Below are 16,894 nucleotides of genomic sequence, written 5' to 3'. Positions count from 1 at the left end.
TGAGAACGTGTAAGGAGAAAATCTATTTTAATCGCAATACCAGTTTGTGTGATACATGCGTATTTTTTTTTATAAGAAACGAAACTCGTTATATACGTATATATACTTTTGTAAAGATAATTCAAGCTCACGGGTGTTCACCCTCGCCCTCTTCTTCTTCGTCAAACTCGCCCTCTTCCTCGGCGGTGGCTTCTTGATATTGCTGGTACTCGGAAACCAAATCGTTCATATTGCTCTCAGCTTCGGTGAATTCCATTTCATCCATACCCTCTCCTGTGTACCAATGCAGGAAAGCTTTCCGCCTGAACATCGCCGTAAACTGTTCCGATACTCTTTTGAACAATTCCTAAATTCGCATTTAGAAGATAAAATTAAAAACAGGAGATTCGCGATGGATAATTGTTGTCTCTTTCGTTCGATAGAATCGTACTCGATGAGTTGATTTATCGAAGGTGGATACGATACAGCACGGTCGTAATATCAGCGGGGAGAGCAATCAACGATCGCAATTGAGATATTTCGGGGCAAACGAAGAGCGTAAGCCAGTTTCGAGACTAAGATTTAAATCAAAGGATCGTGATGGAATTTTAACAAAATTTGTTCTCATATTCCGAGTTGTTATCTCGCACGAACCGATTAATCGTTTTCCCGACAATCTGGATTAATGCTACGTAGCAAAATTATGAACGGAGGTGTACGTCGTATTTTTTTTTACAACCAAGGAGAGACAGAATTTTAATAGCGTATAATTTTAATGAATGATGTTACGCAGAATATTAATCGGCAAATAACTTGTGCGATTCAAGACGTAAATTGCATGCAAAGAACGTACATGGCCCTGGGCGTGGCCACATTAACGGGCCTCTTTCCTCAAAACTGTAACTTACAAACTGCGCTGTATCGTTCCCATAAAGTATACCTGAATGGCCGTCGAGTTTCCAATGAAAGTCGCCGACATTTTTAATCCGCGAGGAGGAATATCGCAGACAGCGGTCTTAACGTTACTGGGAATCCACTCGACGAAGTAACTGCTGTTCTTATTCTGGATATTGAGCATTTGTTCGTCCACCTCTTTCATCGACATTCTCCCTCGAAAAACAGCTGCGACTGTCAAGTAACGACCATGACGAGGATCGCACGCTGCCATCATATTTTTTGCGTCGAACATTTGTTGCGTGAGTTCTGGTACCGTGAGAGCTCTGTACTGCTGCGAACCTCTGTCTCAGAACGGACAGTATACGCGACGTGACAAACTCTTTCATTTCTCTCGAGCAATTGAAGCTAGCGAATAGTTAGGCGATACTATACCTGGACGTTAGAGGCGCGAAGCCAGGAATAAAGAAATGCAGTCGGGGAAAAGGTACCATATTTACAGCGAGTTTACGCAAATCAGCGTTTAGCTGTCCAGGGAATCTTAAACACGTGGTTACTCCGCTAAGCGTCGCGCTCACCAGGTGATTCAAGTCGCCGTAGGTTGGTGTTGTTAACTTTAAAGTACGGAAACAAATATCATAGAGGGCTTCGTTGTCGATACAGTAAGATTCGTCTGTATTTTCAACCAACTGATGCACGGATAGAGTGCAGTTATAAGGCTCCACCACGGTGTCCGATACCTGCAAACACACGAGATCTATTTTTCCGATTCTTTGCAACAGGTCGTCAAGTGTTTTGTTTAAAAAGTTGCACAAAGTTGAAAATTCAAAAAACCCGTTTGTAAATAAGCAACATTTTTGTTTACAAGCCAACTCAAATGTCGCGATACACGCCGTTCTATAAAACGGCCTCATAAAACGAAACGTTTGATTGAATATTAAATATCGAATCGCGTAGGAAGCTTTAGGTACTGCTACTTTGCTTTATAGATACTCGAAATAATAGTTAAAATACCTTTTAGAGAATTTTATTTTTTTTTTTATATTTATTTAGAGAGCGAATAAAATTTTTCTACGCACTCGACTTTCGATCAATCATTGTGTTAAATATTCCACCGTGCTTCAAACAGAAACAATTAAGGAGAAAGAATACCTTTGGAGAGGGTACCACGCTAAACGTCATCATAATTCTGTCCGGGTATTCCTCGCGAATCTTCGAAATAAGCAACGTGCCCATTCCAGCGCCCGTTCCACCGCCAAGAGAATGCGTTAACTGAAACCCTTGAAGACAATCGCAGCTTTCAGCTTCTTTTCGTACAACGTCGAGAACGGAATCGACGAGTTCCGCTCCTTCGGTATAGTGCCCTTTAGCCCAATTATTGCCGGCGCCGCTCTGTCCAAAAACAAAATTGTCCGGTCGAAATATCTGACCGAACGGTCCAGAGCGCACTGCGTCCATGGTACCGGGCTCTAGATCGACCAGGATCGCCCTAGGAACATACTTTCCACCTGACGCTTCGTTGTAATAAACGTTTATACGTTCTAGCTGGAGATCGGAATCACCGTGATAAGTGCCCGTTGGATCGATACCATGCTCGTCGGAGATCACTTCCCAAAACTATCAAAACATAAGTATCGGGTGAGCTTGGGAATATAGAAACTCGACTGTCGCGAATGACGACCATAAAAAGATATTTTAAAATATTTCGATTCGTTCAACTCTTGGTCAAAGCCATAAAGAAGCACTTTGATTTATCGTATCGGCTCGAAATGATATTTGAAACACGTTATGATAATTAAACGTTATCTAAAACTAACGTATCTGACGAAAACTATAAAAAATAATAGATTTCATCAAAGAGCAATATGAATACGCGCAATAAAAATTCACGAAAAACGATAAAAAATTGAAAAATTCGGACTTTGAACCTTTTCGCATTTCTCGATAATATCGTGTACACGCAATTTTCACTGTCACTTCAGCGTTTGATCTTTAACGAATTAAATTCGTGAGAAATACCTTAGCCCCTATCTGATTGCCGCATTGGCCAGCTTGGAGATGAGCGATTTCACGCATTTCTCTATTCTTCTTCCTCTACGATCTTCGTACCCAATCTTCGTTCGCCACCGATCGTTTCTATCCGCTTTTCTCTTACCTCTACCCTTTTATAAGTTCTATATTTTACAAAATTATTGAGAAATCGCTGCGAAGCCACGAGTTCGTCACGGAGATACGTAGGAACACGAAAAAGCATAAAGTCGGCGAGAGTAATCAACGAGTTGTCGTTTGTTTCGCGGTTGCCTTGGATTTTTCGTCGTCTATCGTCTATCGTTTGTCTCGTCGACTTCGTATTCATCTATCTCTCTCCCTCTGCCCTCTCGATACCCTCTTTCTCTGCAGGAGCCCGAAATACAGAAATACGAAAGAAATAATACAGAGAGGAAGAAACATATATATGTGGTGCTGGGATAAAACAGGCAAAGACGAAGTTTTCAAAGGGAGAAAAATCTTTTTATTGTGTTTTTTTTGCAAAATGAAAAGGCGAGCGAAAGGTCTGTCGATCGAGAGTAATAAAAGAAGGAGAGGAGTGAAAACCGAAAACGGAAACATCCTGAAACGTCGTCGGCATCCATTTGTAATTGCAGATCAATGACATTCACCGAGGTCCAGGATCCTGTTGCTGTAGTGGGGATGGTAGTATCGAAGGTTAATCAGTTGTTTCACGGTTGGTATGGCCATTGCGTTGGAACGTAACCGGATGTCTCTCTCTGGCTGCACTGTCCTCGAACGGTGACGCGGTTTCGGTACGATTTTCAGCGTCTGCCGGCGATGAGGGTCGCGGTAGGGAAGCTGGAATACGCGAGCGGAGCAGCGGCGGCGTGGGCGATCACAGGGCTAGCGATGTACGGTGCAGCGACCGCGTGATTAATCGCGTGCGCGTTGTAGCTGGTCGCGTAGGTTCCGACCGTCAAAGCTGCTGGAACCGGTGCCGCGATCGCTGCTGGCACTGCTGCTGGTACCGCCGCTGGCAACAAACCGGCCGAACAGGCAGCGACCAAACCGGCGAACAGAACCTTTGACAAAAATTAACGGATTAATTTCGGTCTATCGTTTGAACTTTCCTCTCGAGTTCGCTTATCGCGGTAGAACCTTTTTATCGCTTATCTTTGTTTATACAAATATATCAATTACGAAACTCGATGATCGATGGATCGAGCCACGGTCGAGCATGATATCAAAGGCGCAAACATGTCGAGAATTTGAATCTATCGTCACGCGTATTTCTACTTTTAAAAGTAGAAATCTTGTCTTATCTTTAATCTCGTAATTAATCGAGCCATACCCCTGCTCTTTGGTGAAGAAAGCACGCCTTTTTGACTTGAAAAGAATATAACCGATTCGTTTGTAATAATAAACGCAAGACGCTATTTTACGAAAAAGAGTAAACAAATCGATTATTACGATTCTTATTCGTACGAAAACTACAAAAGAACTGGAGGAGAATCCAAAACTACCGAGAAGAAGCGTGGAACAGGGAACATCTATTATCAAAACTTGCTCGTTCCCCCGATTTATTCTCTCGATTGGACTCGTCCGCAAGAAGCGATTACAACTTGCTTCTCGATCAACTTACCAAGAATTTCATGGCGAACATTTTTACTTGTTGAGGTCTCGAAAGTGTATCGAGTGGATAACAACAGACAACTGTACTGTCATATGGATTAGCTAGAGCTCTTTTATACTCTGTTTCGTCCGGTAATATACTCCCACTACGAACATGTTCGCAACACCGGTTCGCGGTACCATACGACAGGAACACGCTTCTGCATATCGGATTAACTTTGCTCGTTTTAGGCCACGCCTGCTGTTATACAGTAACCGTCTCTATGGCCGAATCTAGCCTTCTTTTTTTTCCTCTAACTTTTTTAAGCATTATCCTCGTGGTTCCTGATCGCGCTGCTCCACGCGGCTGCTCGGTGTCGTTCACCGCGGATATACGTTGCCTTCGAACGCCCTTTGTCCGTAACATTTTTCCTTTGCCACAGTCGTATACCATACGACGATGGACGGTATGGTACACGAACACAGTCGCGGATCGTAAATCCTCGAAGGGAATGAACGTTAGGGTGAAACGATGAAAAACGTTGGAAATTTTCGCTTGCCAACGACAACGACCATTGTAGCATGAGTTGCTTCGTTGCAAGATGCGCGTTTGCTATTCAGCTCTCATAGACAGATTTTGCAAGCTAACGAAATCCTTTATTTTCCTTAACGAGGTATCTAGGTTCAGAAGTGAAAAGAAAAAGAATTATCTTGCATTTTCCGAGAGTAGAGATTCGTCTACTGAAACTATGTTCTCGAATTTGTACAATGCATAGCTTGTACGATGCGACGTGTAACTTTTAAACACGTTTTTCTGGAAATTCTATTTCCTGAAATGATCGACGAGATATCGCAAGTTCCAGTTGGCCAATAATTCTTGGATATACCCTTTGACGAACGCGTTGCTGTCGCGTGAATCAGAAAAAATTATTAAAAAGTTATTTTCTTCTTTGTTTATCACTTACTCTACGAAACGAATCTTAAGGAGGAAAAGAATCGACAACTTGATACTCAAGTTTGAAAGTACCGTCGTTTCTTAAATTTCCATCGTATTCTTTGTTCATTCTGGTTTACGTCGTAGCAACACGAAGTGAGACTAGAGTAGAACCGCCCTTTAAATGCCGCTTATTCGGGATATTCGCAAAGTTAAAATTGACGCAACAATAACGAAGACATCGATGTCGTTTGCAGTTCGGTTTCAGCCAGTGATATACATTGGGTGCGGCTCATGCTCGTTCCAAATACGAAACGCGGCCGTACGTACTGCGTCTACGACGATTGGGACATCGCAAGTTTCGAAGATCGTTCGTCGAACGTGACTCGAATTTCCGACTGGAAACGTGGATTTGTTCATCAACTTGCTCCTCGTAACTTTCCCTTGATTTATCGATACGGAATACCGTATCGAACTTCACTCTTGACCCTGCACGGATGTCCTACTTTTCATCGATACGTTTTCGCTTTAGGAAACCGATCGTAAGAAAAATATTTGGGAAAATAACGCGTGAACCTTTCCTCTCAAAGATGTTCGATAATGGGCCGATGATCGATCGTTCGATGCAGCAAAGTTTGTATATTTTTAAAAACTTCTCATACGGTGGAAAGATGAAAGAAACGCGTCTTTCTTTAGGTTACATCCGTATAATGAATTTATTTTGATAACACCGTAATGCAATTTACAGAGGGTCAGTAATTACAGCGATAATGATCCGACTCATGCAACGCAGCATCCTTTGTACCATCTCTGGCTACTTGGAACAATGGCACGACGTATGCAATTGTTTCGACAGCAGTTGCACGGACCGTAGGGATTACGAATAGATCGTAAACAAGCAAACTTGTATTTTCCTATATAATTTCTATTACCATTCATCTCTCAATCGATTCGTTCATTAATTCCTACCTATCAATTGCTACTGTAATGATCCATAAGAAAGAATCGTTTCGTCGTTCATTGACGCGTCGCAGTTTTAATTAGATTTGATTTCTTTCTAGTAGATAGTGCTATAAAAAGATACGGTAACAAAGCGTAGGGTGTCGGAGGAAAACCGTGATAAATTTCTTTGTCGAACGGTGTGCGAAAGGATTGCGTTACAGCATACGATGGAAATGTTACGGCAGAGGTTGAATATTCGAGATAGATGCAAGTACGAAAGAACGATCGTTTGTTTTCGTTTTAAGTTGCAATTTATTCCATGAAAAAGAAAAACTTAAAAATAGAGATTTGGACAGGCGATCGGAGTATCAGGGGTGAAATCATAGATGGGCGGTGTAGGCGAGTGCAGCGTATGGCAATGGTGCAGCAGGTGCGGCGGCAGCGAGGGTAATCGGTGCGGGTGCTGCTGGTATGGCCGCGTGCACGGCTGCAGGTACGGCGGCGGTGTATGCCAGTGGTGCGGCAGCGAATGTATTGTAGTTCCTGGCTACGACTTGACTGCTCCTAGCAGTTACGATCGGTGCTGGAACAGCAGCAATCGCCGCTGGAGAAGCGACCAAAGGGGCGTGGAGAATTCCAGCAGACGCCACGGCTGCTACGAAGAGAACGATGCACTGCGGAAAGCGATAGATTTGAAAATAAAATTTTTGATTTTCTTTCCATATACATATATTAGGATTTAAACAAAGTCTAGATCATCTCGATCGCGATTAAACCACTTACCGCTGTCTTGATCATTGTTGAGCTTGTGTGTTTGTTTCGGCTGTTGAGCGATGAGTGCAGAATCGTCGAAGCGTCCTCGTTTTATACCAATGTCCGGCGCTGATGGGGTGGTGGACTTACGAAAAGGACGGTGGATGCGGGGCTTGCGAAAGTTCCGACCTCCTTGGTGTAGTCACCTTCGTATCAATTTTGTTGGTCGCGGTCGCATTGGAATGCCGGGCGTGAAACATCGGCCGTTTTCACGCGCTCCCTCGCTCGTTACGGCGCGGGCGCGGGCGCGGGCGGCGCGACGCGACGCGACGCGACGCGACGCGTTCCTCATCCTGTATCGTATTTTCAAACTGCTCGCGTTTGGTAGCTATCACTCGCAACAAATGGATCGATCGATTTCGATGACCTTGATCGAAAGAGAAGCACAGGGCGGACACTTCTACGAGTATCACGAAATTACGTAAGCAACCAGACCGAGCAATTGTATAACCCTCTCGACTACGTGCTTGTCCGGTTGGAACGCACAACAAGGTTACAAAGTCGGCTCAGTGATTACGCGGGTCGTTCTGCTTCCCACACGATCTATCTGCAACTACTTTCATCTAGTTTTTCATCATTTTTTATCTAGTCTCTGTTTGTCTCTCTCTCTCTCTCTCTCTCTCTCAGCCTCATTTAAATAGTCTACTTTTATATCCGACTTCATCATAGATCTAATCCGCACATCCTATTTGGTCTGGATAAAAAAATTGTTCGATTAGTCGCGTTTCTGTTTTTTCTCCGATCGTTACATTTCGTTTTGATCGATCCTTTTCCTACGCCTCTCACTCGCTCGATCTGGTCACTCGCATCCCTCCTTTGTCTCCGTGTTTCGCTCGCTCTATCTTTCTCTCGGTTACCACAAGGCTGAACACCTCCAAGGTAAAGCAAACGCTTTTTTCCCAAGTTCAAGTTCGTCGAGTCCGAGTGAGACCAGCAAACGTTGTTTCCCCTTCGGTCGAGATACACCTCGTATCACGACACGGAAGGTACGACAGGCTGCCACTACGTTCGTTAATTTCGTCGTTAATATCTCTTCCAATTTGGAATCGACAAGCAGAGGAAAGCTGTATTAGAATTCGCATAATTTCGAATCTGTCCCATGCGTCGTCTTTCTTACCTCTACTTTGCCATTCTTTCTTTCGCACGATAAAACGCTGTAGGAGCGTGGGAAGGACAAACGATCATCCCGCGGATGTTGATAATTATTTCGAGCAGGTTGAAAGACGCTGGTCGTTGTTCGTACCTCGCAGCCAACGAGCCATTAAGCTATCCTCGGATCGTCAATCGTTTTTCGAAGTCGCAAGGACAACGCGATGCCGGAGAAAAGGGGAAAACCTGTTTGTGCTCGATGGAAAAAAGTTGCTCGAACGTAGACTCGAAAAAGAAGGAAATGGCGCGTATTGTTGGGACACGCCTGATCCCGTGCAACCTTGAAGAAATCCGCGATTCGCCGGTAGTTGGTCGATACACGGGAAAACGTTTGCGGAGAGGCACAAAGGGAGAAGTCGATTGGCCGGTCGGTGGAAAAAATTGCGCGTACCAACAAGAAGGAAGCGAGTGTCCCGTTCATGGTCTGCTTGGAAGACCGGCTGTTGCCCTTCGTGGAATACCAGAGACGGGTAAAAGGAACGAGATGTAGAGAGATGGGTAAAAGGAAGGGGGATGTAGAGAGATGAGAATCTTTGTCGCGGTTTCCCCTATATAAGCAGCGTTTCCTCGGGAATTGAGGTATAATCGTCTCAGCTTTTACGTAGTGTATCCACACGCTTCAACCACAAACATGTTCAAAACGGTGAGTGCTGGAGATCGAGTGCTAGATGGTGCAGACGGAAACAGGGTAAGCAAAGGAAGAATCTCCTCTTGATCGAATTCTTGTGAGCGTAGCTGTTGTTCGCTGGATTATTGGCGGTCGCGTTGGCTGCACCGTCGCCGGCTCCTGCACCAGCCCCGGCTCCAGCACCAGGTCCGGCACCCTCGGCATCTCTGGTCGCCGCTCCCCTGGCCGCCGCTCCATTGGCTGCACCAGCTCTTCTCTCGAACATTGGAACACCCCTTCTCTACTCCAACTATCCGCCTATTCCGGTTGCTAGTTACGCGCCTGCTTCCTCTTACATCTACAAAGGCTACGTCGTCTAACACGATCGACGAGACGACATGGATCGATCGAGCGATCAAGCGACTGAACCGAACCATCGAGTAATCGACCAATCGACTCATCTCTTTCTCATCCTGAAAAGATCAATAATCGCATCTCTGTACTTTCTATGAAGTATCGTTCGTGCTTCGATTCTCCGACAATGTTCTTATACTTTTAGATTCGGTATCAATAAAACTGTTCAAACGCAAACGGCTTTCTTATTTCCTCGATACGCGTACATGTTTCTTGACGTCCCGTAGTTTACATTTCGACGATTACTTGTTTCTTCGTTAATGAATCTATCGCGCACAGCTCGTTACGTGATTCCTCGTTACTCTGTAAATTCAATTATATAAGAATGAACGTAGGCGTGACCACACTCTGAATAATCGTTCTCCACCCACTTATGTCATATAAAAATGTGTGTTCGTGCATCGGAACACGGAGTGGCGCGTGTATGCAATCTTAGGCGCGATCGAACGAATAAGAAATATTCGTTTGGAGTAAGATCGGACGAGTCAACCGGGCGAAAAGCCTGGCGCGCGCTCTTCGTCGGATGCTTATTCGAGCTGATGTTCGAACTGCTGTCCGAGTTTGGACGATTTCACGAGACAAGCGTTGCACTGTCGCTTCCTTGGATAAACCATCGCGTTCTCCGCTCCCTCGAAGCGAACGTAATACGTCGTATCTCGCGTGGTTCGTCGAGCGTATCCACGAGAGCCAAGCGAACCGTCGCTTGCGTCGAAAGCACAGCGATTTCGATTTATAATAGAAGCGGTGGAACGTGCGACGAAAGATGGCAAGAACGTAGCGGATACGAAGGGAATAGACAACGCGCTATAGAAAAGAGTGGATGAAAATACAAGGGTTCACGGTACACACGGTCGTTTGAAAATGTCAAACGAGTCTGCGACTGGTCTCGCTATTATACCCAGAAGAAGAATTCGAGCCAGAAATTCGCCATCGACGACAAGGGAGGAATCGTTGCGTTTCGTTGAAATCGAGCAAGGCCATGGCGGCCTTTTGTTTCTACAAACGACGAATCAATTATGCGGCAACAACAATACCAGAATCGTTACGTAAAAGGTAAATGCAATGTCCTCGCGTACGTCGTGTACTGGATGTGCCGTTCGTGGTTCGCTGCTGCTTCGTCCAATATGCTGTTAATCCGCTAAAGGTTTAACATACACGAATTTTCCGATGAAATCGAGCAAATTGTCTTCGGTGAATATACACTACGTCACGTTGCGTTTCGAGACAGCAACGTGTTCCGCTTCGCAATATTCTTGGCACCGCAACACGTGTTACCGTAATAACATCGAGAATGAAATTTTTCTTCGCGTCACCGTGTACCATCGTACGAAAGCGTCTGCGAGGAAAAGGAAGGGGAAATCTACATATAACCGAATCGTTCTATTCTGTTACGACGAACCTCGTTACGTCCCTCGTTACGCTGCATTAGGAGCTAACGGTCGGGGTGCGATACGTTTTCGCTTATATATTAATTTCTATATTCGATATGTTTGTTTCCGTATTTCGATATATTAATATTTCCTACGTATTATCTTGTATTCCTGGTTCGTGTCATACCTGGTTCGTATTTACAAAATTATTGATCATCCGGGTGCATCCAGCGCTGGCGGCAATGCGATCAGCCTGCATGGTACATCCACCCCTTTGCATCGATCGCACGCTGCAGTTCACCGACCTCTCTGCTTCGAGACGCGATACAATACTTGTACTGTCCCCATTATTGCCCTCTTTTGCCCTTATCTACTATCTCGATTGCTCGTCCCACTCTCTTAACCAGCGTCCATTAAATCGCGGCATTGCTAATTTTAACGAATTCGTTTCACCAAGAGCATTCGACGTATCGATCGTCTACTACAAAGAAGGTTCGACGTTCTCCGCTCGTTACGTCATTAGGAATATACGGTCCAGCCTAAAAAAAGAAGCACTTCTACGCGCTTAAGCGCTTCTTCCCTGTTCGTGATTCGTGGATTCGCTGTTTGCGAAAATGCGTTTCGATCGAAGTACGATCGACGCGAGTCGATTGAAAGTACGCGTGCGATTCGCGCGAGAGAAATCGAAGTGAATGGTCCGAAAATAACGAAAAATGGCGCCGATTGGTGAATCGCGTTTCGAACGAGCAACGTCCGAAAACCGCGTCGGTCGCATTCATCCCGATATCGCGTCCTCGCAGATACGACTCGAACCCTCACGTGGTGGAGAGGACATGCGCGCACCCTCGGCAAAGCCGCGACGCTATATAAGAGAAGAACGCGAGTCTCCGAGTCTCAGTTCGCTCACGAAAGCGTGCGAAATACACACGGCAAACCCGGCAATCAACGACAAATTGATAAAACGCGTGTTTGCGATTAACCGCCGAATAAAACTGTTCTTCCGGCACACGAGGATGAACAACTTGGAGAAAGACGGAAAAGGCATCCAGTAACTAATAAGAACACAGAACAGTGGGAAACGGGTGAAAATAAAAGATCAACGACCGATCGACAACGAAGCACGCTAGTTTCTCCTCGAAAGCATCGTTTTACGCAAGTATAAGCACAGTGAAACGAGTGTGGAATTGATTAGACGCACGGAAATTGATCAACCGTGACAGAAAGGGCGCGCATTTGCCATCGTTCACGCGAAAGGCAGCGAGTCAACGACTGAGCGCGATCGAACGAAACTCGAGTTAATTCCGAACGAACGAGTTCTAATCGAACGAAACGAAATTTGCGAGCTGGCTAACCGAACGGTGCAGATTTTCGTCCGCGATCTCGATCGGATCGGTGGCTTTCGTACTTCACTGAGAATGGAGGACACGACTAGATTGACCGATCCGGAAGACGATCGTCGCCGAGAGAACCAAAAGGGCGACGGTAAACGAAGAGTCAGTCCGACCGTGGGCCCTGGTTCTTCGAAACAAGAATTTGGAGACGACGAGTGCAGCACGGACAGTGGTTGCAGCAGCGGTGGAAGTACCGGAAGCGCGGAGAGGCTGTCGCGTCGCGGAAGCAGCGAGCGACTATGCCGCGCCACCAGGTCGCCGAGAACCCACTGCTACTTGGACCGACTTCGCGGCCGACCGACTCGTTCTCAGGAGAGACTTTCCAGCATTCAGAGAAGTTCGGAGCGAGTTCGAGCCAAGTCCTCGCGTTCTTGGAGCCCTGGAGACGTTAGAGGCGTTGGAAGAACTTCGGAGTCGCTTTCGTACTCTTCGAGTCCATCGGACGCCCACAGCAGCACCGACAGCGACTCGTTGAAAAGATCCAGCACGGCAGATACTCTTCGAAGAGCGCTTCAAACTCTCAAGATATCCTCCAAGTGGGAAGGGAAGGAGAACAAGCACGCGAAGAAGAGCCCCAAAAGAATCCTACGCAGTCCGGTGTCCTACACGTACGTCAGAGGTCTTTCGGGCCTACCAACGCAGAGGGTTCCAAGGAACATGGCACAGCAATTGACGATGCCCTGTTCCTGTCAAGATACCGTCGGTCTCTACCGATAAGAAGCAATCAGGATCGATGGCGATTCGAGTCGAAGCCGGTTCACTCGGTTCATCCAAGTTTCATCCGTTTTAAACGATACACTCGCTCAATTCCGCTCTCTCTCCCTCTCTCTCTCTCTCTATCTATCTATCTATCTATCTATCTATCTCTCTATCTATCTATCTATCTCATTACAAACTTCGAGTTTCGTTGCGCGATCGTCTCGATATTAAATAGCGCAAACAGCCGAACGGAGCCTCCGCTCTTGGACCATTCTTTGCGTACGAGATGTTTGCTCGCACGATCTACAGGAATTCGCAGCCCACGCTTCCGTTTCCGTACTTTCTACTTTTGTCAATCGCGGCCGTTTCCTCGCCGCTGTTTTTTCAAACCTCGACCAAACGAGTGGATCAAAATGTATACGAACTTAGAGCGATACGAGCGAAATAATTGTAACGGACGTCGAAGGTTCGGCGAACGTAGCGTTTCGCGTCTTCTCGCTCTGCCGGAAACTTCGCGGAAAAGCATATCCGGCGCGCTTCTTCCTCCGTCGAGATTTTCTTTCGTTCCAGGCCGATCATATTCGATCGGTCGTCGGTCGCTTGGGAGAGAAGAAGGCGAAAAGTGCGGGAAAGTTGCGTTCGTCGTAGGTAGAGGTGCGTCGACGTACAAGTACATTGTGTTTTAAGTTGTTGGTCTCTTATTCGTAAACGAGATAGATCACGTAGACAGAACGTAGCCGTGTAAGCATGTATGTACCTACCTTTTGTAGCAAAAAACGATTAGTACACTCGATAAAAACATGTACAATAGCGATACCAATTACGTTACACGCCAACGAATTTCATAGTTGACGATTAATTGGCGATCCGTTTCGATCGCAAGCGCAAAGAGGAATGAAACAAGACGGATCGAACGTTCGAACGTCACATAGCGATGCGATCGGTCGACGATCCGTCTTACGCATGCACCTTCTTTGTCGAATTCGCAACGAAGCAGATTCTCGATGCGCTTCTATCGAAACGTCGTTTCGCGAAAAGGTATTATATCGTCGCGAAACCGAGGTCGGTTATCGCGATATACGAGTCAATTACGCGTGAACGCGTCGAGATCGCGCAACTCTGGTGCTTTTTTTATAAGGAACGAACGGATGGAAACGATCGTCGAAAGAATCGAAACGAAACGTTGACGATCTCGCGCGATCTTTATCGCTAACCGTCCGACGTAACGTTCGGTCGTGAGTATTTCAGATAGATTAGAATTACTTGTTCGTTAAGGATACTTTTAAAACATATCACGATTCGCAAATGGTATCGTGAGCTTCGTTCAGCGCAATCGTTCGCTCGAGACTAGCAAATTCGAGTGTGTGCGTGCTACGGCGAGACGTTAAACGAGTTTGCGAAGTTTCTGTTCCTTCTTTCGCAAGGCCTGCTGTGCTAACAGATGCTTGGCGAGTGTCGCGATGAAAAAGGAGCGGATCGTTCTGTTTTCGACCTCGTTTTCGTTCCAGTTTCATTCTCACGCGAGACGAGAATAACACGGACAATAACGATACTCGAAAGACGGACGCCGGTGAGTCGAACGGTTGCGGCGAAACGAATCCGAACGAAACCCACGGCGAAGGGAAATCTTTTTCTTAAACTATCGTCGAAAGTTCTCATTTACGTGAAGGCGAACGTAATCGCGGAACGTATACGCGATCTTTCAGTGCCTTGTAAATATCTACCGCGTGAGTTACATGGTATGTCGCGAAAAAATTGGCACACAGATGTACGATATCTTGCGAGGAGAAATAATAGAACGCTAACACACGCCTAATAAATGTCGATGATTCTCGCGCGAAAATACAAGAACAGAGAAAAAGCGAGAACGATAGAATATGCGAGAAATGCAGATTCTCAGGACTGAATATTTTATATTAAGTATTACCTATGTCGATACTACACGTAGTTTACGTTTCAAATAAACGTTTTTCATTCAAACCGGCGTTCACATTTATAGCCTTCCTGTACCATTAACATCCTCCCACTATTTTATCCTCTTACGAATTACGCTCTTTACTCGAATTATCCGAAACGCAGACTTTTACGAAGCACGCGAAGTTAAATCGAGCAACAGTCGGTCAGTTAACGACGCCGCGATTGCGTTTGCTCCGAAATAATCGACAGGACGGAAGGTTTCCGTTCCCGTGTCCGGAGCATGTCGTCGGAGAAACAACGTCGTTCCGGCCGATCTGTACGCAACGTGCCCGTACCGGAACACGATTCGCGGAAAGACGTGGAAACATGGAAGGACGTCCCTGGTCCGTTTATAGCTACGGCCATGACAGAATCAACGAGTGACCCACTTGCAGGGGTTTGCACCCCCGTGACGTCACTCGAGGCAAGCGACGCCATTCACGACCCTTCTTTGACCCAGATCGCTGCTAGTGTCGTCCCTACGAAATACCATAGTTCATTCAAGGATCGCTTCCAGGATACCTTGTCGTTACCTGGACGCGCGATATTCATTTCCTAGGCGCCATAGAGCTTATTTTTGTTCGTCCTCGTCTCTCTATTTTTCTTCCTTTATTCTCCTCGTCTCCGATTTAACCAGTCGCTTGCAAAAGTCTCTCTTCCGTTCGTCTCTCGTTTTACTTTCCTATTCGTATTTCGGGACTCGCTATCTTTTCTTAGAGTCGGCGAAACGCAGGTGATTTTCAAGAAGACCCGAAAAAGACGACTGAAATAGCCGAAACTGAAATACACGTTGCTTTCCTGCGAGAAAGTGGCGGGAGGCGGAGCGGGCAGGGGTAGATGGTGGTAGCTAGGGCGACGATCGCTGATTTCGTGCGTCGCGTCGTTCCTTTTTCTCAGTCCGTTTGTCCTAGTTCTCCTTCCAAACTAGTGACGTCACTGACGTCATTGAGAAGGCCGTCGACAACGCGTCCTAATTCCGAGCTTGCGATTGAATAAACCTGGTCGCAGCTTGTCTCTATCCTTCGAACTTGGCATCCTCGCGCGCGCGTTCGTATGTACGCAATTGTAACCTGCGTACACACGCCATACGTTGGGCCATTGTTTCGTACGTGAAATTAGAGACACGCGCATCCACAGCAACGACGATGTTCGTCCGTTTCTCGGATCTTTTAATCGCCAGATAGGCAGACTTCGGTGAAAGCCGATGATGGTCGAAGAGTGCGGAAAAATGAATCAATCGGAACCGGGACAATCGAATATTCGCCGCGCTCCGCACCACCCCATTCAGCCTGCGATCTAGTCGCGCGGCGAGAAACGTACGGCCGGGTCGTTGCGCTTCGTCGATGACGTTGGATATTACGTCACGTCGTCATGACTACCGTCGTCCCGTTGTCGATCTGCCGCTCTAGCGAACTCCACGAAAATTGGGGCTTCGACCTCGAATTAGGTCGGCGTTGTTCCACTTTGAGTCGCGCCTCGCACCTCCGCTCCCACCGAATCTAGACGAAACGACCGGTGACCGCAGAGTATCTCGCGTCAATCCCCCTTTTCATCCGTGAACTCCGACTTTTCGCTTACCGAGAGCCATCTTTCTCGCACACCGATCCGCAAAATCGGCAACGTCGTTCGACGTTCGTCGATCGCTGCCACGCGACGTACGCGATTGATTTCAAATGAAATATCGTGGTTCACGGTCGAACGGCAACGAGACTACGCATAAAGATACTTTTCACGACGACTAGATGACATATTTCCGATTCTTCGGGTTTCGATCGCGTTATCGGTACGTTACGTTTCGTCTCGATGTTTCCCGAACGACGAGACGACGTCGGAAGAAAACGCAACGTACCGATAACGCGATCGAAACATATTTTTGTCTGATGCTCTGTTACCGTATCGTGTACCTTTGTTTGACTTTTAAACATTTTTTAAAGAATTTGGAAATTACAAAATGTACAAAAGACATTGAAAATGTGACCGAACAGGTTCCTTCCATTTTTACCTACTTTACCTTGAGACATTTCTTTTCAGAGACTGAAATAGATGGAACGATTAACATCTACCTGCTTATATCTTCCCCCGCGATCTTTTCTTGTAATAATGATATTTGGAAGATAATATCGTTAGGCGTTTCGAAATGGCG

At 46.1% G+C, this 16,894-nt stretch overlaps 5 protein-coding genes across 5 annotated transcripts; 2 read left to right on the top strand and 3 right to left on the bottom strand.

Annotated features, from left to right (window-relative positions):
* Positions 1 to 95: 95 nt before the first annotated feature.
* Positions 96 to 2,949, bottom strand: LOC117155365 (tubulin beta chain). The gene is made up of 5 exons (XM_076623111.1): positions 2,893 to 2,949; positions 2,026 to 2,490; positions 1,309 to 1,613; positions 920 to 1,217; positions 96 to 346 (listed from the first exon to the last, which is right to left on the bottom strand). Exons 1-5 carry the CDS (start codon positions 2,947 to 2,949, stop codon positions 128 to 130), a joined length of 1,344 nt encoding a protein of 447 aa, XP_076479226.1. The 3' UTR covers positions 96 to 127.
* A 413-nt stretch (positions 2,950 to 3,362) lies between these two features.
* LOC117155366 (uncharacterized) lies at positions 3,363 to 4,585 on the bottom strand. The gene is made up of 2 exons (XM_033331265.2): positions 4,508 to 4,585; positions 3,363 to 3,947 (listed from the first exon to the last, which is right to left on the bottom strand). Exons 1-2 carry the CDS (start codon positions 4,526 to 4,528, stop codon positions 3,687 to 3,689), a joined length of 282 nt encoding a protein of 93 aa, XP_033187156.2. The 5' UTR covers positions 4,529 to 4,585; the 3' UTR covers positions 3,363 to 3,686.
* A 2,055-nt stretch (positions 4,586 to 6,640) lies between these two features.
* Positions 6,641 to 7,246, bottom strand: LOC117155259 (uncharacterized). Its single transcript, XM_033331053.2, has 2 exons — positions 7,136 to 7,246; positions 6,641 to 7,026 (listed from the first exon to the last, which is right to left on the bottom strand). The coding sequence occupies exons 1-2, from the start codon at positions 7,148 to 7,150 to the stop codon at positions 6,733 to 6,735; spliced, it is 309 nt and encodes a 102-aa protein (XP_033186944.1). The 5' UTR covers positions 7,151 to 7,246; the 3' UTR covers positions 6,641 to 6,732.
* Positions 7,247 to 8,846: 1,600 nt separating this feature from the next.
* On the top strand, positions 8,847 to 9,512 carry LOC117155471 (Neuropeptide-like precursor 3). The gene is made up of 2 exons (XM_033331465.2): positions 8,847 to 8,957; positions 9,050 to 9,512. Exons 1-2 carry the CDS (start codon positions 8,946 to 8,948, stop codon positions 9,299 to 9,301), a joined length of 264 nt encoding a protein of 87 aa, XP_033187356.1. The 5' UTR covers positions 8,847 to 8,945; the 3' UTR covers positions 9,302 to 9,512.
* Positions 9,513 to 9,761: 249 nt separating this feature from the next.
* On the top strand, positions 9,762 to 14,775 carry LOC117155552 (uncharacterized). Its single transcript, XM_033331649.2, has one exon. The coding sequence runs from the start codon at positions 12,121 to 12,123 to the stop codon at positions 12,811 to 12,813; it is 693 nt and encodes a 230-aa protein (XP_033187540.1). The 5' UTR covers positions 9,762 to 12,120; the 3' UTR covers positions 12,814 to 14,775.
* The last annotated feature ends 2,119 nt before the right edge of the window (positions 14,776 to 16,894 follow it).

Source organism: Bombus vancouverensis, chromosome 12, assembly GCF_051014615.1.
Source record: "Bombus vancouverensis nearcticus chromosome 12, iyBomVanc1_principal, whole genome shotgun sequence".
Lineage (NCBI taxonomy): Eukaryota > Metazoa > Arthropoda > Insecta > Hymenoptera > Apidae > Bombus > Bombus vancouverensis.
This window is presented reverse-complemented; position numbering and strand designations above follow the sequence as displayed.